This window comes from Ictidomys tridecemlineatus, chromosome 6 (assembly GCF_052094955.1).
Source record: "Ictidomys tridecemlineatus isolate mIctTri1 chromosome 6, mIctTri1.hap1, whole genome shotgun sequence".
In the NCBI taxonomy this organism is placed as follows: domain Eukaryota; kingdom Metazoa; phylum Chordata; class Mammalia; order Rodentia; family Sciuridae; genus Ictidomys; species Ictidomys tridecemlineatus.
This window is the reverse complement of record NC_135482.1, coordinates 112666999-112694955: the sequence shown is the minus strand read 5'-3', so window position 1 is coordinate 112694955 and position 27957 is coordinate 112666999. Positions and strand designations below refer to the sequence as shown.

At 36.2% G+C, this 27957-nt stretch overlaps 1 protein-coding gene across 10 annotated transcripts in view; it reads right to left on the bottom strand.

Annotated features, from left to right (window-relative positions):
* Bcl2l13 (BCL2 like 13) overlaps nucleotides 1-27957 on the bottom strand; it is an 80693-nt gene that overhangs the window by 39527 nt on the left and 13209 nt on the right. For 8 of the 10 annotated variants that reach the window (XR_013423233.1, XM_078015546.1, XM_040281251.2 and 5 more), the window contains 2 exons: nucleotides 3492-3599; nucleotides 301-457 (listed from right to left, as the gene is read on the bottom strand). Coding sequence is in view for 8 of the 10 variants with exons in the window: in XM_078015546.1 (XP_077871672.1) it covers nucleotides 301-457; nucleotides 3492-3599 (265 nt within the window). In the remaining 2 variants the exon portion in view is untranslated. Of the gene's footprint in view, nucleotides 1-211; nucleotides 458-3491; nucleotides 3600-27957 lie in introns of all 10 variants that reach the window. The other 2 variants (XR_005731988.2, XM_013365324.4) reach the window with 2 other exon arrangements.

The window sequence follows — 27957 nt, the reverse complement described above, 5'->3', positions numbered from 1 at the left end:
CAGAACAAGTGCAATAGCTTGTGTTTACAACACGGTTAAATGCATCCATTGAAATCTGATAGCTCAATAAATAATACAAACCATCAAATCTTTGTCGGAACAGTTAAATCACTACTTAGAGGCAAAGTTGTCATTCAAAACACAGAGATGCTTTGGGAAAGCAAAAGAAAAAAAAGCGAAGAAAAGTGAGAAAAGAAATGACACTGTTCACCTAAAACAAAGCCTTAACCAATCCAGCGCCGCATGAGAGATCCGAGACTACTTAGAGAAGCACATTCCCACTCAGCAATGGTAACTCACTGGCTGAGGAGCATTTGCAATGCTTTATGCAGAGGTTCTTTCAGTTCCTGCAATACTCTTTCTCCAAGATGGGCCAAGCAGTCTTCTATTGAGCTTTCTGGGTTAGCAGGGCTAAACACTGGAGAAGTGTGACGGTCAAAGCCTGTGCTGGTGAAGGCTGAAGACAAGGCAAGAGAAAAACCAATTTAGTAAATAATATCAAAAGCTGTACTAAAAAAGCTCATGGGACTAAGATATTTAATATTAGGAAAAAGTTAATAGTTATAACCACTTATAAAGGTCAGATAAGCATTATAGATATTAATCTTATCTGGAATATAAAAGTTGATAGGTTCTAATTTAGAGGTTTTTTTTTTTACTTACATGATTTTATTTCAGCCATAAAAAACAAATACAATTTTAATAAGTGTGCTTAATTTTTAGAGTTTTTTTAAAGGCAGAGTTTTAATGGAAAATCAGTTTTAAAAGAAGAAAGCAACTATACTGACATGTCAAAATACACTAACAGGGCTATGGATATTGCTTACTGGAATCCTAGCATGGGAGAGGCCCTGGGTTCTATCCCCAGCACAGAGGGGGAATATCTAACCAATTTAGTTTATGCCTACTGGCCAATTTAGCATAAGAATAATAAATGAGAGTTAACTCTAGGCTCTATTATTCTTCTCTTGATATTTATTTTTAAGGTTTTGTTTTTGCTTTTATAAATGCACCACTTCTTAAATCACACTCTATGATGAGTGTATTCCAACTCAGAAAATGAGTCCATTGCTTTCATTTCTTATTAAAATGAACTTTCTATCTCAATTATTTCTACAGATAAATTTTAAAACTATGAAGGTAATATAAGAGCCAAATATGGAAAAATTAATCATAATCAAATTCTACCTCTTCTTAGTTCAAATTACCAGCTTCTCTATTTCCCAACTTCATGTTATAGAGACTTATCCATTCCCTGACTCTAGGAAGAATAGGGAGAATGACTGTCATTTTAGGGTGCAAGCTGGATGTAAGCACAGAATCCCAGTAAAGCAAGTAGTTTACATCCACTCCTCAGAGTTACCAATTATTTTCATAAAATGCTGTGCATTCATCTTAGCTTGTTCCTAGAAGGCTGCAAATTTTAATACACCTTGCTTACATCCAAGAAAGATGCAAATGCCTACAGAGTTCATAATTACTTTGCTGTCTGAGCAAGCTTTAGAGTATTCATTTTTTTAAATACTTATTTTTTTTCTTATAGATGGACACAATGTCTTTATTTTACTTTATGTGGTGCTGAGAATCGAACCCAGTGCCTCACGCATGCTAGGCAAGTGCTCTACTTCTAGCACAACCCCAGCCCCTAGAGTATTCATTTTAATGATTACCTCTGGATAATATTTACACCTTTTGTTGCTCTTTTTTCCTTTCTCCCTTTTGCCCATTTTATTATGCAGCACTTCTAATATCAAAATGTACATGAAGAAACTGGGTGCTGTGGCTGACCTCTAGTCCCAGCTACTTAAGAGGCTAAGGTGGGAAGAGTGCTTGAGCCTGGGAATTAGAGACCAGCCTGGGCAACCTGGTGAGACCTCATCTCAAAAGGGGGGGGGGGAGGGGAGACTATGTATCAAGACTTAAGAGAGAATTGGAAATTTAATAAATTAAAATGATAAAATGAAGGGCTGGGGATATAGATATAGAGTTCTTGCCTTGCATGCACAAAGCTGTGGGTTCAATCTCCAATACCATTTTTTAAAAAAGTTGATAAAATGAATATAAAAGAGAAGATCAACAGGCTTTTGGATTATTTATATATTTCTATTCAGATTCTTTCTGTATTAACAGGTAACTGATTTATAAACATGATTTATAAATTTGCTCATTAAAGATTATTAGGTAGTGGACTGGAGATATAACTCAGTTGGTAGAGTGCTTGCCTTGCCTGCACAAGGCCCTGGGTTCAATCCCCAGTACTGTAAAACAAATTCTAGTAGAGCAGAGGAAGGAGAATGGGGGATGGAAGGGGGGATGGGAAGGAAAAGGGTAATCAATTTCCATGCATGTATGAGTTTGTTGGGATGAATCCAACTACTGTGTATAATTATAAAGCTCTAAAAAATGTGTACAAGAACATTCACAGCAGCATCATACATAATAGTGAAAAACTGGAAACAACTTCCATGTCCATCAATGTCTATCAACTGATGAATGGATAAACAAAATATGGCATATCCATACAATGGAATATTATTCAACAGCAAAAAATAATGAAATACTGATACCTGCTACAACATGAATGATCCTTAAAAACCTTGTGCTAAGTAAAAGAAGTCAGTCACAAAAAACCCACATAGTACATGATTCCATTTACAGATATACCTGGAATAGGCAAAGTCACAGAAATAGAAAGCAGATCAGTGGTTGCTTTGGGTGGGACTGGGGTGGGGTTAGTGGAGGTGATTATTAATCTGCACAGTATTTCTTTTTGTAGAGTTGAAAGTATTCTTAATTTAGATTATGGGATGGTTACATAATTCTGTGTATATATGAAAAATCACTTAACTGCAACTTCTAAATGGGTAAATTTTAGGGTATGTGAAATATACCTCAATAAAGTCATTTTTTAAAATCACTGAGCAAAACGTTCAACGTAGAATTATTTGTGGAAGGCAAAACAGGAAGTAACCATATGTTCCTCTCAATAATAAAGGAACAATTGGGTAAATGTTCATTTAATGACTATAATTTCACACAGCTAGTAGAATGACAATTATTTTTAAAACTTACGATGAAGTAGTGTTCAGTGCAAAATATGTGGCTAGAAAATTATACTTACACTATAACACTCTATAGCTTATATACATGTAAAAACGAGAAGCTCTCTCTTTCATGCTGTTATTAGTTATAAAGTTACCAAATATAAATCAAATCATATTGAATGGAAAGAACCTTAACATCATTTAATTCATTGCTTAAAACCAGAGAAGGCTACATTTAAATGGTAGGGTATAGTTGAGAAACTTACAAATATGTCCCCCAGGAAAAGAAAAAAAGGCTACCTTCTAGTTTCATATCCTTATAATCCCATACCAGTTAAGTTGTGTAATGTTGAGAATAACTTACTATGAAAATCAAACTAAGCCACAGAAAACCAAACTAACCAGAAAGAATATGCTAATTGACTAGAAAAATAAGAATAAACAGACCTTCAGAAATCTCTTTGTCCAGGGATTTTAGCTCTTCTTCAATTTCAGATTTAACTTTTAAAAATACTTCTGGGTCCAGAGACTGTGAAGCTATATCTAGTTGAACCCCTGAAACCAACAAGAAAGTTACTATTGAAAGAGGGAGATAGAAGCCATTAAAATACTATAGTATTAAACTATTCAGTCAGAAAATGCAAAATTAAATCACATTGTCAAGGCTAGGGAGGCTAGGAAATATTTTTTTCAACCACTAAGAAACAATAACAACTAGATGTTTTGGGGTCTATTAAAAGTAAATCTGGAAGCCAAGTGTGGTAGTACATGCTTGTAGTACCAATTAGTCAGGAGGCTGAGGCAGAAGGATCACTTGAGCCCATGAGTTTGAGTCCAGCCTGGGCAACAAAGGGAACCTGCTGTTGAATGAAATCTGATAAAACAGAAAAGAATAAGACCACGTTTCTGCCAGGAATAGAGAAAAAAGAGCAGAACCTTCAGAAACACATGAGCTCAACAGGAAATTAAGAAATTAATATATGTAAGTTCTCTCTTTTTGTATACTATCTGTTCTTTAAAAAGCTGACTATGATAAAGCCAACTAAAAGAGGGCTGTGGGTGTAGCTCAGCTGAAGAGGACCTGCCTAGGTTGTGTGAGACCCTGATTTTGATCCTTAGCACCACCAAACAAAAACAAAAGCAAAAACTTGTGACTTTAGTGGTGATGGGAGATGGATTCTTTCTCCCCACTTCAGATTATAAAGATCCTTAATTATCTCTTTTTTTTTTTTTTCGGGGTGGAGTAGGGGGGTACAGAAGAAGTACCAGGAATTGAACTCAAGGGCACTCAACCACTGAGCCACATCCCCAGTCCAATTTTGTATTTTATTTAGAGACAGAGTCTCACTGAGTTGCTTAGCATCTTGCCATTACTGAGGCTGGTTTTGAATTTGTGATCCTCCTACCTCAGCCTCCTGAGACGCTGGGATTACAGGAGACCACCACGCCTGGCTGAAACTTTTTATTTTACTTACTTATTTTATTGTGCTGGGGATTAAATCCAGAATCTTGTTCATGCTAGACAAGTGCTCTACCTAGAGCTACACCTTAGTCCTCTGAAGATTTTTAAAGGTATAAAAGGAACTATGCTGCTGTACCCCCAAATTGTCCCACATTTAACCTACAGAAAAAACTTTTTGTTTTCCTCTTGCTCTGTTCTCTGGATTTGTTAAAAATCTTTTGTCAGTCCCCTGTCCTACCAAAATTGTCTATATTACATTCTTGATTTATCTCCCTTAGTGCTGATTGTTGCAACAATGTTACAAAATTGTAGTATATTAAACAAATGAAGGAAACTATATTATAAACTGAGAGTGGGTATGTGGAGGCCTGGGAGAAGAAAGAGGGAAAATTTTTTTGGGGGGGTGGGTAACAGGGAATTGAACTCAGAGGCACTCAACCACTGAGCCACATCCCCAGCCCTATTTTTTATTTTATTTAGAGATAAGGTCTCACTGCCTCACTTTTGCTGAGGCTGAAGCCGGCTCTGAACTTGTGATTCTCCTGCCTCAGCCTCTTAAAACCCCGGGATTATAGGTGTGTGCCATCATGCCCAGTTTAAATTTTTTCCAGGCTAAAATAATCTCTCCCATACACAAATGTAAGAATTTTGATCAAATCATCATCATGGACTATAGTGAATAACAGTACTTTTAAGAGAAATCCTTTTTTTATCTATTGATATTGCAAACATACTTTGATGATAGGAGCAAGATAACAATCAGGTTGAGAAAAGTATGGTTAGACTTCTCAATTCCACAAAAATATTTCAATTTTAACATCTATTGTTTTGCTCTTGACTTGCCCTTAATCAGAAACAGAATACCTGATCATTTTAGACCCTTGCCAGAGAACAGACCCATTGGATTTAATTTTTTTATAAATTTCTTCATATGACTTGAAACATCAGGCTTCCTGAATAGTCTTCATTTCTCTACATTCTAAATGTTATCATTTTAATCTAGACCATCAGAAAAGTATATACAGATAATCTTGGTCCCCAAAGTGTTGACTTCTTGTTAACTGAGCTGAATTTTGGTGTCATTTCCTTAGCTTTATACAGAATCACATTAAGAAACAGTGTTTTGAAGCCTAATATCACATTCGATATTGACATTTTCTATTGCATTCTCTGTGCTCTATAACACTATAAAATCTTTTTGAGACTGAACCAAGGGACACTATCTTTGAGTGATATCCCCAACCCTTTTTCTTTTGAGACAGGGTCTTGCTAAGTAGCTCAGTTAAGTCATAAACATAAGATCCTCCTGCCTCAGTTTCCTGAGTAGCTGAGGATGTATGCCACCATGCCTTGCTGCATGGGGACTTTGAAGATCTATACTCTACCCAAATCAAAATAATATAGCTTCTAGTTATGAAAAAAAAAATTACTCCTGCAACAAAATATCCCTCTACTTTTCCCCCTCTCTCTTTTTTAATTGATTTTATTTTTAAATACATGACAGCAGAATGCATTACAATTCTTATTACACATATAGAGCACAATTTTTCCTATTTCTGTTTGTATATTAAGTATGATCACACCAATTCATGTCTTCATACATGTACTTTGGATAGTGATGTCTATCACATTCCACCATCATTGCTAACCCTGCCCTCTCCCTTCCCCTCCCACCCCTCTGCCCTCTAGAGTTTGTCTATTCCTCCCATGCTCCCCCTCCCTACCCCATTTATGGGTCAGTCACCTTGTATCACAGAAAACATTCAGCATTTGTTTTTTGGGGATTGCTAACTTCACTCAGCATTATTTTCTCCAACACCATCCAGTTACCTGAAAATGCCATGATTTTATTCTCTTTTTATTGCTAATATTCCATTGTGTATATATGCCAAATTTTTTTAACCCATTGATCTACTGAGGGGCATCTAGGTTGGTTCCACAGTTTAGCTATTGTAAATTGTGCTGCTATAAACATTGTTGTGGCCGTGTCCCTGTAGTATGCTGTTTTTAAGTCCTTTGGAAATAGACCGAGGAGAGGGATAGCTGGGTCAAATGGGGGTTCTATTCCCAGTTTTCCAAGGAATCTCCATACTGCTTTCCATATTGGCTGCACCAATTTGCAGTCCCACCAGCAATGTATGTGTGTGCTTTTCCCCTACATCCTCGCTGATACTTATTGTTGTCTGTCGTACTGTTGTTTGTCGTCATAATAGCTGCCATTCTTACTGGAGTGAGATGATATATTAATAGAGGTTTTGATTTGCATTTCTCTAATGGTGAGAGATGATGAACATTTTTTTCATATATTTGTTGACTGATTGTATATCCTCTTTTGAGAAGTGTCTGTTCAGGTCCTTGGCCTATTTATTGATTGTGTTATTTGTTTTTTTTTTTTTGTTTTGTTTTTTGGTGCTTAGCTTTTTGAGTTCTTTATATACCCTAGAGATTAGAGCCTATATTTTGGGAGCAAAATTTTTCCCCTATCTCTAAGAATCAAAATTTACCGCTCAATGCTAGTATAACTGTGCATAACATTAGAGATTACATATCTGTGTTCTGCTGTTTCCACCATGGAAATATTCAGTGTCCCTACTTCTGATTTTACTTATTATTTAGATTTTTCCATTACATATTCTTTTTTAAATTTTTTTTTTAGTTGTAGATGGACATAATACCTTTATTTTATTTATTTACTTTTACGTGGTGCTGAGGATCGAACGCAGTGCCTCACACATGCAAGGCGAGCGCTCAGCCACTGAGGCACAATCCCAGCCCTCCATTATACATTCTTTTAAGCCACATCAAATTATATGTGGTGAGGAATTTTTTAAAATCCAGTATTGCAATGGGTAGAATGGTGCATGCCTGTAATGCCGGTGACTCAAAAAAAAAAAAAAAAAAATCCAGAGGCTGGGGTTGTGGCTCAGAGGTAGAGTATTTGCCTGGCATGTGTGAGGCACTGGGTTTGATCCTCAGCATCACATAAAAATAAATAAAATAAAGGTATTGTGTCCATCTACCATTAAAGAAATTTAAAAAAAGCATTGAACTTGTTGCCAAACAAAACACATTATGCTACATTTTTACCTTACAGAGACTGCCTTTCTTTTCCTGATTATTCAAATTTGGTTCACCCTTCAAGATCCAATTTAAGTCTATTTCTTCATGATGTTTTCATGACTTGTTTGTTTAAAGGTTGGTGAAAGACTTTTGATATCAGTTAGTCTGATACATAATATAACAAATATATACTATCCTATATTGTTTGATGACTTTATACTTTATTATCATTATTCTGACTATGTTATAAACATTTTAAGATATTTGATTCTTGTAAGACTTGAGTCAGCATGGACTAAATAAGTCTCAAATATCTGAAAATGGTACCTACCAATATCTAATATGATACTGTCTAGTCCATCCTCCTCATAATGTGAAGAATATGGACTTGGAATTTAAAGGATTACAATAAATAGATGAACATGTATAGATTAACCTCTCACTGCACTGTCTAGGTATATATGAAACCTTGCTGAAGAGAAAAGACCCTTAAGAAACCTCTCTGGATTTATATATAACTTTTAACAAAAATAAAATTATATATAAATTCAGGACTAAAAATGTTATCCATACATTTAAAGCTATTAAATGATAAACATTAAAAGAAATGAGAAGTCATTTCACATGAGAGCACGAGAACAGATCAATGACACATATAGCACAATAAATAGACTATTTATGATGATGGCTCATGATAGATAATAGGGAGGATAAAGGAAAGAATCAGACCTCAACTATTATCTCCATGCTTATGAGAGTTTTAAACAATGTCCAAATCAGGATTTTAGATTTAGATATTTTGGGGGTGGGTCAGGGATTGAATTCTGGGGCACTTGACCACTGACATCCCAAGCCTCATTTTGTATTTTATTTAGAGACAGGGTCTCATTGAGTTGCTTAGCACCTTGTTTTTGCTGATGCTGGCTTTGAACTTGCAATCCTCCTGCCTCAGCCTCCTGAGCTGCTGGGATTTGAGGCATGTGCCACCATGCCTGGCTAGATTTAGATTAAAAAAAATTTTTTTGTTTTTAGTTGTCGATGGACCTTTTATTTTTTATTTTATTTATTTATATGCAATGCTGAGAATTTAACCCAGTGCCTCAAACATGCTAAACAAGCACTCTATCACTGAGCTACAACCCCAAACCCTGGGTTTAGATTTATAGTCTATAAAAATTGTCTAGTCCATCCTCCTCATAATGTGAAGAATATGGACTTGGAATTTAAAGGATTTGCCCAGGCTCTAATAAATCATGGTGAGACAGATTAGAAACTAATGCTTCTAGTAAGCAAAATTATTACTGAATCCTAGAACACATGAGTATAATTTTTGATGCACTGTGACAAATAAGGAACTCATGAATGCTTTATCTGCCATCTGTCACCTATCTCTTTTTAGAAAATCTGTACACTCCAAATACTCACACACCCACATAGCTTATTGCACCACCACCAATATCACCACTATCCCCCCCACACACAAAAAATGATAATAATGTCTTGGTTACCTTATGGCTCACCCCACCAGATTAAAGAAAGCAGCTGAGTGCCTATTCTCATGAGACTAATGTGATGTTGATTACACACGACAAGTTGTCATACTTGATAATAAACCATGTGGAAAGCCTAAACCAGAAAAAGTCTACTCCTGTTAGGACACAAAAGGCTATTTATTTAGCTAACCCATGACATAGACAGAATTCAGTGATTTTCATTTAATTAATCCTCTCTATCCAGACTTTCTAAAGCATAGCATTACACAGTAGGGCCAATGTACCATAAACTCCACACTATAAACCCAGGGGAAAATATTTCAAAGATAAACAGATGTTAACACAACAAATTCCACCTGCCTCAGAGGTTTCAAAGGAAGAGTCAAGTGAGTCAGCAATCATTATACTCTAGCCCTGAAATTCATGTGGAGCTTTCAAAGTGAATATCAGATTAACAAGTTTTGACTAGTTGAATGGGTTAGACCTCTCAGAGCAAAATACTTTCTAAATCTATGGTTCCTCAAACTAGGGCACATTAAAATCAGCTAAAGGCTGGGCAAAGTAGTACATACCTATAATCCCAGCTCCTTGGAATTCCGATTGAGGAAGAAGGATCACAAGTTCAAGGCCAGCCTGGGCAAATTAGTGAGACCCTATCTCCAATTTTTTAAAAGGCAGAAGGTTGCTGGGGATGTAGCCAGTGGTAGAGTGTTATCTAGCATATGCAATACCCTAGGTTCACCTGTAGTACACATAAAAAGTTACCTCTAGAACATATTTAAATATATATCCCCAGGACCCAGCATGGGGTATCTAATTCTGTGGGTCTAGGTTAGTGCTCCATGATCTCTGTTTTAATATGTATTCACACAATTAGCTTTGGCTTATAAATAACACTGTAGACAATCCAACTAAGTACAGTCAAATTTAAAATGTCTACTTAACATACAGACAACATGGTTCAATTATTTATTAAATATCAAAAACAAATAACCCACATAATACCTTACTGGACTAGCAAGTAAAAAAACAGATTTAAACAAACAACAAAAAAGTCAGGTTTCATGGATGTTTAGATCATTGTCTCCTGTTCCTGACAGAAAAGCTAAGAAAAGAACGAGGCAATATCCATCTCCAGAAATATTATGACTCACAATGTGTGATGGTGTTACATATATGTTTTGAAAAGGTGATTTGACATGGCAATCTCCTAAAACTGATTTACAGATTCAATGAAAACCCATCAAAATGGGGCTTCCCTCTGCCCCAAGAAATGGACAGACCAATTCGAAAATTCTCATGGTACTGCAATAGTCATAAAAGCCAAAGTAATCTTGAAAAAGAAAAAGGTTGGAGGATTTCTCAGTTTCAAAGCTTACTAGAAAGTTATAGTGATCAAGGTTAGTGATTATGGTTTCTTGGGCTCAGCTCAGCGGGAAAGTGCTTGCCTAGCATGTGTGAGGCACTGGGTTTGATCCTCAGCACCACATAAAAGTAAACAAAATAAAGGCATTCTGTCCATCTACAACTATCAAAAAATTTTTTAAAAAGATAATGTATGTGTTATAATAACAGGCATGTAAACCAATGGAACTGAATTAGAAAGTCAAAAATAAATATATATGGTCGATTGAGTTTTGAGAATACCAAAGCCATTCAAGGGTGAAAGAATAACCTTGTCAACAAATGATGCTGGGACAAATGAATATACGCATGGAAAATAATTAGTATGAACACCGACTTTACAACATACACAAAAATTATTTCAGAATGTTCAAGAGAAATAAAGTTTAGAGCAAAAACTATTAAAAACTCTTACAAGGAAAATGACTATGCAATACTTTCTTAGATAAGACAACAAAAACACAAGAAATCAATGAAAGTATAGATAAACTGAACTTCCATCAAAATAAAAATTATCAAAGGATAATACACCAAGAAAGTGAAAAACCACAAAACAAAATATCCAGAAATCATATGTCAGTTAAGGATCTAGTATACAGAATACATAAAAAATTGTTGCAACTCAATAAATAGATAAATAATCCCACTAAAAATGAAAAAAGGATGGAAATAGACATTTCTCTAAAGATACACAAATGGTCAATAAGTTCATGTAAAGATGCTCAATATCAATAGCCATTAGGAAAGTGCAAATTAAAGCCACAATGAGATAAACTCAAAGAGATCATAGCACACCCACTAGAATAGCTATAATCAAAATTATGAATGTAACAAGTAATGAAAAAGATATGGAGAAACTGAAACTCTTATATATTGCTGGTGGGAAAGTACACTTTGGAAGACGGTTTAGCAATGTCTTACAAAACTACACATAGTCCTACCATATAATTCAAATCTATTCTGTTCTTTGGTATTAAACCAAATTAATTGGAATTTTTCATCTGCACACAACTTATATTCTTCCAAAGGTGAATGAATAAACAAACTATGGAATATCCACACAATGGAATATCATTCAGTAATAAAAATAAATGAGGGCTAGGGTTGTGGCTCAGCGGTACAGCGCTCTCCTAGCACATGTGAGGCATTGGGTTCAATCCTCAGCACCACGTAAAAAAAATTTAATAAAGGTATTGTGTTCAACTACAACTAAAAAATAAAAGACATTTAAAAATAATAAAAAATAAATGAACTGGGCATGGTGGCACACAACTATAATCCCAGCAGCTCAGGAGATTGGCAAGAGGATCACAAGTTCAAAGCAGCCTCAGCAATGATGAGGCATAAGCAACTCAGTGAGACCCTGTCTCTACAAAAAATACAAAATAGGCCTGGGGATATGGCACAGTGATCGAGTGCTCCTGAGTTCAACCCTGGTACCAAAAAATGAATAAATAAATAAATGAATAAATAAGCTACCACAGCTGGGCCCAGTAGCCCTTGCCCGTAATGACAGCGGTTCAGGAGGCCGAGACAGGAGTATCATGAGTTCAAAGCCAGCCTCAGCAATTTAGCGAGGCCCAAAGTAACTTAGCAAGACTCTGACTCAAAATAAAATATAGAAAGGACTGGAGATGTGGCTCAATGGTTAAATGCCTCTAGGTTCAATTTCTGGTCCAAAAAAAAAAAAAAATTAAAATAAAGAGAACAGGGGTATAGTTGTATAGTTTAGTGATAAAATGTTTGCCTAGTATGTACAGAGCCCTGTGTTCAATTCCTGGGTTAAGTATATCTCTCCATCTCTCTCTCTCTCTCTCTCTCTCTCTCTCTCTCTCTCTCTCTCTCTCTCTCTCTCACACACACACACACACACACACACACACAAATTCATACTAAGTACCACAGAATCAAGGAGCTTCATGTTAATATATGTAAACTTGATTATAACAAAACTTATTATTTGGCAAAAAATATGCAAACCAGAAGTATTTTTACTAATCAGAATATGTAACCTAGAATAAGGTTTACTGTATTCAACACAAACTAGCATATATAGAAAACTTAACTAGTTGTGATTAAGTGTGTAAGAGTTAACTATTTATGGAAAATCTGTACCCAATACATGACTCATTTAGGAAATAATGAAGGATATGTAATATGACAGAGATTCTTTATTTTGTTTTTGGAGGGGGTACCAGGAATTGAACTCAGGGGTCCTCAACCACTGAGCCAAATCCCAAGCCCTATTTTGTATTTTATTTAGAGACAGGGTCTCACCGAGTTGCTTAATGCCTCACTTTTGCTGAGGCTGTCTTTGAACTTGTCATCCTCCTGCCTCAGCCTCCTGAGCTGCTGGCATTACAGGCATGTGCCACCACACCTGGCTCATATGACAGAGATTCTGAGTCATGAATAGCACCACCTCATTTGGCCATTTCTCACACTCACTGTATAATGAACTTAAAACCAAACCCTACCCACATTACGGTCAATGAGCTCTATAGTAGATACTATTTATAAAAGCAAGGCCAAGTGAGTTCTACCTTATATTTCAGAGAACAAACAGGATAGCAAAGACAGCAATAAGAAACCAATATCTCCCATTAAGAAGTTAGCCTACGAATGTGCATGTGTGTGTGTGTGTGTGTGTGTGTGTGTGTGTGTGTGTGTATTACTTTGTACTTGGGCTTACAAGGAAAACAATATGAAGAATAACCACAAAATTTTAAAATCACCTTCATTTGGGTAGAAAAAAAAAATTATGCACCAGCAGGAAAAAAGGTAATAAAATACAAGTTCATTGACAGATTGAAAAAGACTAATTTTTGTGGAGCATGGAGTCTCTTACAAATGAGAAATAACATAAATAACAACTAACATAGGTGAAGAAGGGCGACCAACTAGTCTATGTTTGCTAAGGATTCTCCAATTTTTTCTTAATCCTGGACAGACTGGACATTTGTTGACCCTATTATGTGTATGGGTGCTACAGTCTGAAAGTATCTTTTCCAAAATTCATGTTAAACCTTAAACCCCAATGCAATAGATTTAAGAAATACAGACTTTGGGCAGCAATTAGGCTTAAAACGAGGGTCATTAAAAGGTCCATTTCTCCTATATCTCTAACCTGGGAGACTACTCCACATAGTCACTCAGAAACCCAGCCTGATGATGGTTCTGCCACATGAATTACATCATTAGGAACATATGTTACTTCTCACATATCACAAGATAAGGAGAAAAGAAGAGGAAAAGGCTTACTGGCTCTTAAGTGTCAGTGCCTAGAAGTGACACAAATCATTTCTACTCTTATTACATTGGTAGGACTAGTCATGTGACCCTGATTAAACATAATTTCTTATGGGCCCAGAAAGGAGAGAATTAAACTTGAATAAGCATTAGTCATTACTATCACAGGTGTTTACCAATCTAGAACAGCTCAGCTTCAGTGGAAAAAAAAAAATCAGCAATAAGCACAGCTTATTTAAAAAACAATTCAGTAAAACATGTAAAACACAAAAGAAAATTGGATTTTATAATGGAAACCAAGGAAACTTTTTAAAAGCAGCCTTAGGAGAAAGGGAGCAACTGTGGCTTCTTGATGAGACAGGCAATATTAAGAAATCCAATCTGATGGAGAAGATATAAATTAAATATAAAAATCAGAAAACATGGCAATCATTTAATTTTGAGGCATTTCCCACAAGAATGATGGGAGAACCATAATAAAATTGGGACAGTTGGTAAGAATTGCCAAAGAAAGAGGATGTGTTAGTTAACTTTTCTTCTCCAAGACCAAAATACATGATAAGAACAACTTTGAGAAAGAAAAGTTTATTTTAGGTTCACAGTTTCAGAGATCTCAGTCCATGGTCAGTCAACTCCATTGTTCTAGGTCTGAGGTGAGGCAGCACATCATGGCAGATGCTTTCCCAGTGGAGGAAAGCTGCTTAGCTCATGGCAGCCATAGAGCAAAAAGAGGAGGTGGAAGTGGGGTAGTGTGCAACAGAAATCAGGGACAAGATATAGTCAAAGGGTATCCCCCCAGTGACCTACTTCTTCCAGCCATGTTCCACCTGCCTACAATTACCATTCAGTAGTCCACTCAAATTATTAATCTACCAAATGGATTAATCCACTGATGAGGTGATTGCTCTCATAATCTATCTTTTGGAGGACTTGTGTACTGGGGATTGAATTCAAGGGCCATTGAACCACTTCCCCAAACCCAATCCTTTTAACAAAAAAAATAACTTCTTAAATTTGTTTTTAGTTGTAGGTGGACACAATAACTTTATTTATTTATTTGAGGATCAAACCCAATACCTCATCCATACTAAGCAATTGCTCTACCACTGAGCCAAGACCTTCAAACATTTTTTTATTGTTTTTTGTTTTTTGAGACAGGGTCTTGCTGAGTTGCTTAAGGCCTTTCTAAGTTGCTCAGAACTCACAATCCTCCCAAGCTGCTGAGATCTCACAATCTATTGACTTTACCCTCTGAACATTCCTGCATTGCACTGAGGATGATTCTTGCAAACAATGAGCTTTTCTTGGGGACATTTCTAGATCCAAACCATAACAGAGGGCATGAAGAAGACATAAGCACTAAAGGATGGCTCCTATTTTAAGCCTGAATAACTAGAGGTATCATTAACAAATTACTATAAAAATAGGAGCTAAAGCCAGATGCAGTGGCACACATATCTATAAACCCAGCTACTAAGGCTGAGGCAGGAGGATCTCAAGCTAGGAGCCACACACCGTTTTTAAAATATAAATAAAAATTACATAATTTTAAATTTCCATGTAGCACTCTTCACATTTCAAACATTACTGAATACTGCATTACAAAACAGTACAAATATCAAACATTATCATCATTGTAAAAAATCATTGATTTTTCTAGGCCACTTAGGCTACAAATAGTCAGAGGAAGGTTTTAGAAAGATAAATAAACTGGACACTAGGAAAATAAAGCTTAAGAAGTCTCCAATCATTAAAGGACTGCTATTTTCATGCTCTGAAGAAGGCTGATGACTACATTGTACCAGCAGATATTGGTGAACACCCTAAATGTCCTTCAGTAGGGAAATTAAATAAACTGTCATATTTCCATAAGTAATAAGTGGTGCTATTTCCATACAATGAAATTCATGTCAACATTAAGAACAATGTAGATATAAACACATTTTCAAATATATTATTTTTTTAAATGTTGCAAAATAGCATTTATCTCATTTTTATAAGGCATAAATTTAGATTTATATATAAAAAATTCAAAACAATTATGAAAATGTTAACATTTCAAAATATCAGTGACAAAATATTATAAGATTTCCTTTCCTTTCTTTTCACTCCTAAAAAATACCTTCCAGCAGGGCGTGTTGGTGCAGGCCTGTAATCCCAATGGCTCTTCAGGCTGATGCAGGAGGATCTCAAGCTCAAAGCTAGCTTCAGCAAAAGCAAGGCATTAGGCAATTCAGTGAGACCCTGTTACTCTAAATAAAATACAAAATAGGGCTAGAAATGTGGCTCAGTGGTCCAGGGCCCCTGAGTTCAATCTCCCAAAAACAAACAAACAAATACTTTCCAATATTATATGTATAACAAAAAAGTTTTAATTAAAAAAAAAAAGACTGATAAATAGGAATGATAAGAAGACCAATCTGGGCTTACTATTAAAGACACAGCATTCAGTTTTGAGTAAAAATAATGAGCTCATTAAAAATAATGTGAAATAAAGTGTTCCTTGAACTGATATATCAGGGATCAGCAAACTATAATGGTTAGGCTCAAACTGGCCTATTTGGTGTTTTTGTGCAGTCCATCATCTAAGAATGGTTGTAGCATTTCTAATGGTTGAAAAACAAATAAAAAATCATGTTTCCTAACATAAAAAATTATAGGATGGCAAAGGCATAACTAACTCAGTGGTAGAATGCTTGCCCTGGGTTCAGTCCAAAAGCCATCAAAGAAAACTAAACAAAACAAAAACAAAAAACAGGAAATTGAGAGACTGAAATAAAATCTAATAGGAACATAGTCATGCTTATTCATTCATGTGTTGCCTATGGCTATTTTTGTGCTAGCAGAGTCGAACAGCTGCAACACAGACAGTACATGGTGCTTTCATAGCTTCACACTGCTGCTTAGCACACCACAAATTAAAATGACAGTTATAACTATGCAGTGTTTCAGTTGTCATGCAGACTACCATACCAAAACTTTTCCATTTATTTCACCCATGCACATCACTATATCAAGAAAAGAAAAGAGAAAAATGGACTTTAAATTCTTGCCTTTAAGATACAGTAGAATGTAGATTATTCTGTTGTCAGATTAAATGGCAAAATAAACATCATACATTGATATTACCAGAAAATAAGCACTCATCAAAATATTCCTAATTCATAGGATATCAATAATCATAAAACTCACAGGAAATAAACAATCATAAAAATTAGAATATTTAAAATAAATTGCTGATATCGGTGTGTCAAAGCAGTGAATCTTCATTTAAAAAAAGGGCGGAGGCTGTAGCTGTAGCTGTAGCTCAGTGGTAGAGCATTTGCCTCGCACATGTGAGGCACTTCGTTCAATATTCAGCACCACATAAAAATAAATAAAAAAAGATATTGTGTCCATCTACAACTAAAAAAATATTTCGAAAAAAGAGGGGGGGATAAGATCAAAACCAAAGTTAAATTTCAAAGTGGCTCAGTTGCTAGTTATGCAAGAAAAACTATTTACTGATGTTGAGTTAATTACATCATATTAGATTCCCTTGTGCCACAACAGAATTAAACTAGATATCAGTAACAGGAAGACTGCTGGAAAACTAATTCCCCCAAATATTTGGATATTAATCAACCCACTTCTGAGCAACAGAGAGGCCAAAGGAAAATCTCAAGTAAAAAGTATTTTTATCTGAATGAAAACAAAAACAGTTTATTCAAATTTGTGGGATGCAGAACAGGCAAAAAATAAAGGGAAATATGTAATATTAACTACATATATCAGAGAAGAAGAAAGATCTAAAATCAGTTATCTAGGTTTCCACCTTAGGATATTAAAAAAAGAAGAACAAATTAAACCCAACATGAGCAGAAGAAAAAAATAAGAATCAGAGAAAGAATCATTAAATTATGACAGAAAGTCGGCACAGAAAAATCAATTAAAACAAAATGTGGTTCATTGAAAATATAATAAAAAAAGAAAGGGAGACTGGGGTTGTAGTTCAGTGGTAGAGCATTAGCCTTGCATGTGTGAGGTCCTGGGCTTGATGTTCAGCACCACATAAAATTAAATACAATAAAAATATTGTGTCCATGTACAACTAAAAAAAATTTTTTTATAAAAAGAAAGGGGATGTCACAACAAATCACATTAATTTAAAAAGGAGGAACAACTGTATGCCCACAAATTTTATAATCTAAATGAAACAGATCCATTTCCTTGAAGAACACAATCTACCACAACATACAAAGAAACTGACAGTCTAAATAGACCTATATTTATTAAAGAAATGGAATCACTAGTTAATAACCTTCCAAAACGGAAAGCACTTGGCCCAGATAGGTTTACCAGTAAGTTCTACCAAACATTCTATATAAATATAGAAGAAATTACACTATTCTCTACAATCTCTTTCAGAAGGCAGAAGCAGAAGAAATATGTCCTAATTTGTTTTATGAAGCCAGCATTACCCAAATACCAAAAACCAAAAGCTGTACAAAAGAAAGCTCTAGACCAATATTTTTCATGAACTCAAGATGTAAAAAATCCTCAACAGAAGTTTAGGAAATTCAGTCCAATTATGTATAAAAAAGAATCATAAAGTGAAATTTATTCCAGGTATACAAGGCCGATTCAATATTCAAAAATTAATTAATTAATATAATCCACGCACCAACAGGCTAAAAGAAAAATCACATCAGAGTCAGATTACTCCTATAATATCAGTGACTTGGGAGGCTGAGACAAGGGGATTACAACCTAAAGTCCAGCTTTGGCAATTTAGACCCTCAGCAACTTAGTGAGACTCTGTCTCAAAATAAAAAAATAAAAAGGGCTGGGGATATAGCTCAGTGGTACAGTGTTCCTGAGTTCAATCCCCAATATGAAAGTACACATACATACACACACAGAGACAACCATATCAACATAAGCAGTAAAAATTATCAGTTTACTATCAGTAAACTAGGAAAACAGAAACTTTTTCAACTTGATAAAGAATATCTACAAAAACCCTACAGCTAATATGACCTTAATTGCAAATACATTCATGGCTGTGGTGAATTCAAGGGTGGGTAGAGGGTGGGGAATCAGAAAGAAGGAGCATGTTGCCTCATATTTTTACATATTAAAATTTTTATATAATAAAAATAACCTGAGGGGCTTGGGTTGTGGCTCAGTGGTAGAGCACTCACCTAGCACATGCGAGGCCCTGGGTTCAATACTCAGCACCACATAAAAATAAAATAAATGTATTGTGTCCATCTACTATAAAAAATATTTTTAAAAAACTGAATGGGGGACAGGGGCGTACTTAATGGTGAGAAAATAGAAGCTTTCTTACTAAGATCAGGAATGAGGTAAGAATGTTCCATCTTCCCACTCCTTTTCAACATAATACTGAAGTTTTAGTGAATGAAATAAGATATAAAAAGGAAATAAAAGCATAAAGATTGGGAAGAAAAAAAATAAAACTCTCTTTGTTCACAGATTACATATCTGCCTATACTGAAAATCTAAAGAACTGACAAAAACAAAAAAATAAGTCAAAACAACAAAAACTCCTGGAACTAATAAGTGATTATAGCAAAGTTGCAGGACACAACATTAATACATTAAAGTTAAATGCTTTCATATATTCAAAAATAAACCAGTGGAATTTGAAATTAAAAATCAGAACACTAGGGGCTGCGACTGTAGCTCAGTGGTAAAGTCTTACCTCGAATGTGTGAGGCATTGGGTTCGATCCTCAGCACCATATAAAAATAAAGATACTGTGTGTTCCTCTACAACTAAATAATATTTAAATCATATTTTTAAAAAAACAGAACACTATTTACATCAGCACACCCCAAAATAAATATGCCAGCATAAATTCAACAAAATAAGGTTTATAAGAGAAAACCTACAAAACTCTGATGAAAACAAGTCAAAGATGAACTAAGTAAATGGAGAGAGAGTTCATGTTCATGGATAAGAAGACACAATATTGTTATGGTTTGGATCTGAAACGTGTCCCAAAGGCTCATGTATTGAAGGCTTGGTCCCTAAAGCAATAATATTCAGAGGTGAGGCTTTTGGGCGGAGTTTGATCATGAAGGCTCAAACCTCATGAATGGATTAATCCACTGATGAATTAATAATTTGATGGCATTACTGGGAGGTGGTGGAAACAGTAGGAGGTGGGGCCTGAAGGAAGTGAGTCACTGGAAAACACTGGAAGGGTTAATCTTATTCCCAGCCCCTTCTTCTCTTTCTGCTTTCCCCCTGATATGAGATGAGTAGCTTTGCTGTGTTGTATCCTTCTGCCATGTTGTACTATTTCGCCACAGACCTAGAAGCATTAAGGAAAGCACAGCTTGGACTGAAACCCCTGGAACCATGAGCCAAAATAAATCTTTCCTCCTCTAAGTTGATTTTATCAGGTATTCTGTCCCCTACACCTCTGTTAAAAATTTACTGACACAAATGCCAAGGCTTTCCAATTTTCTTTTCTTCTCAATTTGATCTATAAATTAAATACAATCAAAATCAAAATTCCAGCAGGTTATTTTGTAGATACTGACAAGATGATTCTAAAGTGTACATGGAAAGGTAAACAAATCCAGAATATTCAACACAATTTTGAAGAACAGCACAAAGTTAGAGAAGAAGACTGATACTACCAGACTTCAGCCTTGCTATAAAGCTACAGTATTAAGACAGGGTGGTACTGGTGAAAGAATAGGTAAATATATCAATGGAACAGAATACAGAGTCCAGAAACAGACCCATATAAATAAGGGCAATGAGGCTGGAGATATACTGTAAAGCACTTGCCTTGCAAGTGTGATGCCCTAGGTTTAACTCTCCAGCACTGCAATCAATCAATCAATCAATTAAGTCAATTGATCTTTGACTAAATAGCAATAGAGAAAAGAGTCTTAACAGGTAGTATTAGAACAACTAGAAATCCACATGTAAAGAAAGGAATCTAGGGTTGGGGATGTGGCTCAAGCGGTAGCACGCTCGCCTGGCATGTGTGCGGCCTGGGTTCGATCCTCTGCACCACATACAAACAAAGATGTTGTGTCCGTCGAAAACTAACTAACTAAATAAATAAATAAATAAAAGAAAGGAATCTAGACAAAGACCTTATATCTTTCACAAAAATTAACTCAAAGAGCTGGGTGTGGTGGTGCACGCCTATAATCCCAGCAACTCAGGAAGCTGAGGCAGAAGGATCACAAGTTCAACTATAGCGTCAGCAACTTTGCAAGGCCCTAAGCAACTTAGTGATACCCTGTCTTTAAAAAAAAAAAAAAAAAGCTGGGGGATGAGACTCAGTTGTAAGGCATCCTTAGGTTAAATCCCCAGAACCAAAACAAACAAAAAATTAACTCAGAATGGATCCCAGACTCAAATAATAATGTAAAACTTCTATATAAAACTCCTAGAAAATAATATAGGAGAAAATAAGATGACCAAGGGCTTGATGATGAGTTTTTAGATACAAAACAAAAACATGACACTTGAAGGGAAGATCTGATACGCTGAATTTCATTAAAATTACATTTTCTACTCTGTGAAAGACACTGTCAAAACAATGAAAAGCTAGCCAGAGACAGGGAAAAAAAAATTTGCAACAGACATATCTCATCAAAAATATACAAAGAACTCTCAAAACTCAATAATAAAAACCCAATTTAAAACTGAGCAAAAGAGTTTAATTTTTGTGAAGAATGTAAAGTCACCAAAGATACACAGATGGCAAATATAACATAAGAAAAGATACTTCATATCATGTGTCATTGGGAAAATGAAAATCAAATAATGATATACCACTGCATGCCTATTAAAATGGTCAAAATTCAGAATATTAGCTGGGCATAGTGGTGCCCACTTGTAATCTCAACCTACTCAAGAGGCTGAAGCAGGAGGATGGTAAGTTTGAGGCCAGTCTGGGCAACTTCATGAAACTCTGTCTCAATAAAAAGAACTGGAAATGTAGCTCAGTGATATAGCGCACACATGAGGCCCTGTGTTCAATCCTTAGTACAGTGAAGAAGAAAAAATAAAAATTGGAATACTGACATAATCAAGTGTTGATTAACTAGGTCAGAATACAAAATATTCTTGGTTTCTTACAAAACTAATCATACCCTTACCATATGATCCAGCAAGTTTAAAACTTTGTATATATCCAAAGAAGTTGAAAACTTACACCTACACAAAAATCTGCACATAGCTGTAGCTTTATTCGTAAGCTAAAATCTGGAGTCAACCAAGGTGTCCTTTAGCAGATGACTCTGGATGATAATGATGTGTAAATGTAGGTTCATTAACTGTAACAAATGTAGAACTCTGGAGGAAGATGTTGATAAAAGAGGAGGCTATGTATGTGTGAGTGCAAAGAATATTGGGAAATAATTCAATTTTGCTACAAACCTAAAACTGTTGTAAAAAAATAAAGTCTATTACGTAAATAACTGAATGTTTAAGATTACTACTTTTCTGGAGATACTAGTTGCTCAATGTATTGAGGATAGTGGGAACAAAATCAATGATCAACTGAAATACAAAGCAAACAACGATTGCATGGTTTTCCTTGGTTCTCGATGTACTGAAAAGTATGTACTTGCTCCTTAGCTGTTGTTTCTTCAAGAAGACAAAGCCAAAATCGAAGTGACTGAAGAATGGGCATAGACAGTATAGAATAATTACTGGTGAAAATATTTTCAAAGAAATTGGGGAGACACTAATTCACTACAAATTGGAAAGATGGATGATAGCAAAAATATGTGTGGAACAGAGGAAGTCTTATTATGAACTGGACAGATTTACAAATATTGTGAAAATGTAAGGTTTAAAACTATGTTTATTCTTTGTATTTTTCCATCAGTAGGTATAATGTGGAAAACATTAATTTTTTTTTTTGTATCAGTGATTGAACCCAGGGGCATTTAACTACTGAACCACATCTCCAGCCCTTTTAATATTTTATTTAGAGACAGGATCTCGCTAAGTTGCTCAGGGCCTTGCTAAATTGCTGAGGCTGGCTCTGAACCGTTGATCCTCCTGCCTTAGCCTCCCAAGCTGCTGGGATTATAGGTGTGAGCCACCATGCCCAGCCCATTAGTGATTTTTAACAGTGAACTTCACAGGTTCGTACAGATTTCAGAAATAGAAGCTGGATATCCTGACTTCTACATTCCACCACTCGGAAGTTCAACATTTTTTTTTTTTAATATTTATTTTTTTTTAGTTCTCGGCGGACACAACATCTTTGTTGGTATGTAGTGCTGAGGATCGAACCCGGGCTGCACGCATGCCAGGCGAGCGTGCTACCGCTTGAGCCACATCCCCAGCCCCGGAAGTTCAACATTTTACTGTAATTTTTTTTTAAGTTTTTTTTTTTTGTGCCAATGATTGAACCCAGGGGTTTTTGAGGCTGGGGATCAAACCAGGGCCTCACATATGCTAAGCATGCTCTCTACCACTAAACTACACCCTTATTCCCTACTGAAATTTGTGAGCTAAAAAGTGAGAATGAAATTTTTCTGAATAGGAAGAACCACCCTCAACTACTATTATCAAACAATACCTCTGGAAATTAACTCCATGTAGGCCTGAAAATACTGTTGATGAATACAATCTAAAATTACAAAGCCTATTATCTGCCAACTCTCCCCAGGATAATATTCCTAAGAATCAATCAATGACATATATCTTGGACTGTGTCCTCTTTGTTGGTCCTCAGGTTAAAAAGAAAGAAGTCATACTCAGGGATATACTGACTCCTGGCTCATATTGTAGTGCCAGTACTGTTCCCTGATATTTAAGTTCATATCCCACAGATGACAGTCATGAAGCCATCCTTACAATCAATGAGATGGCACTAGCCCTAGAAGATACACAGATAAGTCTGACTGCCCTCCTTTCATGGATAGTAATAGATAATAGACTGCCCTCTAATTACAACCTGGCTGAAGAGGGAGGAATATGTATGATTTCCAATATATCCTACTGAGTTTGGATTAATACTACTGATCCAGAGAAATAATTTATACATGCTAAGGAAAAGAAGCATAGTGGTTTTCTTTCTTCTACGTCTTCATCATCTTTCTTTGGTACTGGGAATTGAACTTGGGATGCTTCACAACTGAACTGCATTCCCAGCCTTTTTTTTTTTTTTTTTTTAATTCTGAAACAGGATCTCACTAAGTTAGTTGCTTAGGGCCCAAGTTCCTGAGGCTGGCCTTGAACTTGTGATCCTCCTCCTGCCTCAGCCTCCCAAATTGCTGGGATTACGTGCGTGTGTTACCATGCTATTAGTGCTTTTCTTAAATAAGACCTACTACTTACTCACTTGGCTGAATTTGGATATTTCAAAGGGATAGCTGACAGCAATGCTGCACAATAGCCCACATCCTGCAATGGGAATCTGTTGATAATAACCCTAATAAACCGAATGGTTTTCTGTGAACTTCACTGCATCTAATCTTTAAGGATTGATTGTTTGGAAAGGTAGACAACATGAAACTCAAGCATACCTGCCTGTCCTTGCTAAGTGCAATGGATTGAATGTTTGTGTCCTCCCAAAATTCACATGTGGAAACCTAATCCCCAATGTGATAGTACTGGAAGGTGGAGCCTCTGGGAAGTGAATAGTAGATGACCTCAGAGCCCTCTTTAATGGGTTTACTGCCCTTATAAAAGAGAGTTGCCTTTCCCTTTCACCATGTGAAGTTATTGCAAAAAAAGATAAAGGCAGCTGCCTATAAGCCAGGAAGCAGGTCCTCACTCAGACACCAAATATGCCAACACCTAGATCTTAGACTTTCCTGCCTCCAGAACTGTGAGAAATAAACCTCTGTTATTTATTAGCCATACTGTCTATGGTTATAGTAGACTTGAGTGGACTAAATCAGAAAACTGGTACCAAGCTGGGCACAGTGGCACACACCTGAAATTCCATCGGCTTGGGAGGCTGAGGCAGGAGGAATGTGAGTTCAAAGTCAGCCTCAGCAATTTAGTGAGGCCCTAAGCAACTTAATGAGACCCTGTCTTATAATAAAAAAAATAAAATAAAATAAAATAAAAAGGATTGGGGATGTAGCTCAATGGTAAATTCTCCCAAGGTTAAACCCCAGTACCCTCCCCACTCCTGCTCTGCTATGGATATTTGGCTGAGGAGAAACTATCTAAAGGAGCAGGCTGGTTCTTCTTAACTGCTTATAGTAAAATGCAAGGAAGAGAAATGATTTAAAAAGATGGAACTGTAGCATTTGCTTTGGCAGCATATACACTAAAATTGGAACAATAGATAGTATTATTCATCAAAGGGAAGCAGAATGTAAAGAGAAATTTGTCACAAATTCAGCCTATCCATATTGAAGAAAAATGAGAAAGTTTGTTTGGAAAGAACATTAAGGTTGGGGCTGGGGTTGGGGCTCAGCGGTAGAGCACTTGCTTATTAGCATGTGCGAGGTGCTGGGTTCAATCCTCAGTACCACATAAAAATAAATAAAATAAAGGTATTGTATCCAACTACATCTAAAAAAAATACACACACACACACACACATATATATTTTAAAAAAGAACATTAAGGGGCTGGGGATGTGGCTCAAGTGGTAGCGCGCTTGCCTAGCATGCGCGTGGCGCTGGGTTCGATCCTCGGCACCACATACAAATAAAGATGCTGTGCAGCCAAAAACTAAAAAATAAATATTAAAAATTCTCTCTGTCTCTTTCTAAAAAAAAAAAAAAAAGAACATTAAGGTTGTGGCCAGAAACCATATCATAAGGAGATTAATATGGATGAACCATCTCATAATAAAAAAAAATAAAAAGGATTATTGGGTACTATTTTCCAAGAAAAGGGAAAAATAACTCCAAAGGCAATTCAGAAATCATTAGAGTTACCCTTTTTCATCACAACCCAAGAGCTTTGGGGATAGAGCAGTTTTCCAAAGAGGGGCCTATGGGACCTCATCCTGCTCAGTGCTCCTTATTTTACAGTCATCCTGGGTGCAGTTCCAGCAAGCCTTGCTGTAGCACTTAGCAAATCTATACAGATGTGGTTGCTTCTACATAGATTTCAAAGGACAGAGCCTCTCAGCAGAATTGTGTGCTCAGGAAGCAAGCCTATGGGCCCTAAGCAGAGGAAAGAGACACACAGCCACCACTAGGACAGGATCACCCAAAGCCATAAGCATTAGGGCCACTGGAGGCCCTGGGAGCCTGGCAAGGCTTCAGGAGCAGGACCTACCATCCCAGTGGGTCAGGAAAATGGAACCTCTGTCCTAGTTGGTTAGAAAGCTAAGACCCCAGCTAAACTGTGTCCAAAAGGCATGACTTGTGCCCCAGCAGACTTGTAGAGTATCAAGAGTATTATTCTCAAGCATTAGGAATACTAATGGAATATAACTTGTTGGATCTTGAGTTTCAAACTCTAATGGAATTTGACCTGTTGAGTTTTAGGCTTGCTTGGGGACTTATCACTCCTTTCTTCCTCCTTTTGGAATGGGAATGCCTATCCTGTGTCTGTCAGACTGTTATATTCAGAAGCACATAACTCATTTGGTTTCTTAGGTTCAAAATTGAAGAGAAATTTGTCACAAGATGACCTATACCTTGAGTTTCACTCATGTCTGAATTATTTAGATGAGACACTGAATTTGGACTTTTAAGTTGATGCTGAAATGAGTTAAAATTATGGAGAATACTGGGATAAAATGAATATATTCTGTATGCAAGGACATGAATTTAGAGGGCCAGAGGCAGAATACATAATTTATCTTGGTCTAATCCACTGAGTCTTGATATCTAATTTTGGCAATTGTGAAATTATAGAAGGCTAAGCTATTAAAACATGCTTAGGGCTGGGGTTGTGGCTCAGCGGTAGAGTGCTCACCTAGCACATGTGAGGCCCTGGATTCAATCCCCAACACTACATAAAAATAAAGGTATTGTGTCCAACTACAACTAAAAAACGAAAAAAAAAAAAAAGCTTCAAAAAATTTATTCCCAGAATCTTTACTATCAAATCAACACAGTTATAACCAGAGACATAGCCAAGCGCAGTGGTGCACGCCTATAATCCCAGTGACTCGGGAGGCTGAGGCAGGAGGATCGTGAGTTCAAAGTCAGCCTCAGCAAAAGCGAGGTGCTAATCAACTCAGTGAGACCCTGTCTGTAAATAAATACAAAATAGGGCTGGGGATGTGGCTCAGTGGTAAAGTTCCCCCCACAAAAAAAAATTACAACCAGAGGCATGCTAACTATTTATGCATTACCACCTTCGTATGAATCTAACTTTGAAGATGCCTATTGGGTCTAAATGCATGTTAGAAAAATGAGATCCAATATTTTCAAAGTTTTTTTAAAATTTATTTTTTAGTTGTAGTTGGGCACAATACCTTTATTTCACTTATTTATTTTTATGTGGTGCTGAGGATCGAACCCAGGGTCTCACACGTGTGAGGCTAGTGCTCTACCACTGAGCCAAAACCCCTGCATCACAAGTTGTTTTTTGTTTTTTTTTTTAAATTTTTTTAGTTGTAGGTGGACACAATACTTTTATTTTATTTATTTATTTTCATGTAGTGCTGAGGATCAAACCCAGTGCCTCACATATGCTAGGCAAACACTCTGCCATTGAGCTACAACCCCTGCCCTTCCCAAGTTTTATTTAAGTTTGTTTGGTTTTTTCCTTACATGCAGAAAATAGTCTTTATTTTGCCCTTGGAGTTAACTGTTACCTAGACTGGATACATTAAACTACTTCAAAATAACTTTATTTAAAAACTATGAAGATATTGCACTCTACTGTTTAGATTACAGTTTTGTTGGCATGAATATGCTGCCCTTTTTTTTCTTTCTGGAAGAGTTTTGGACTTAATATTTAGTGGTTACCAGACTTTTCTTCTTTGATTATAAAAAAAATAAAATAAAAATTGGGGGGGGAGGCACTGGGGATCAAACCCAGGGCTTTACATATTCTAAGCAAGCACTCTGCTGCTGAGCTACATCCCTAGGCCCCTAAAATTATTTATTTTCAGACAGGGTCTCATGAAGTTTCCCAGACTGGCCTTGAATTTGTGATCCTCCTATTGGAGCCTTTTAAGTAGTAGGGATTATAGGTGTATTCTACCATGCCCAGCATATTTTTTAAATCCTTAAGAGGAAAACAAAGCAATATGTAGTTAAAGTCTCTTAACTGATTTCTACTAAGTGATATGCTGAATTAATTGACCCATTATAGTTTTTCTGTA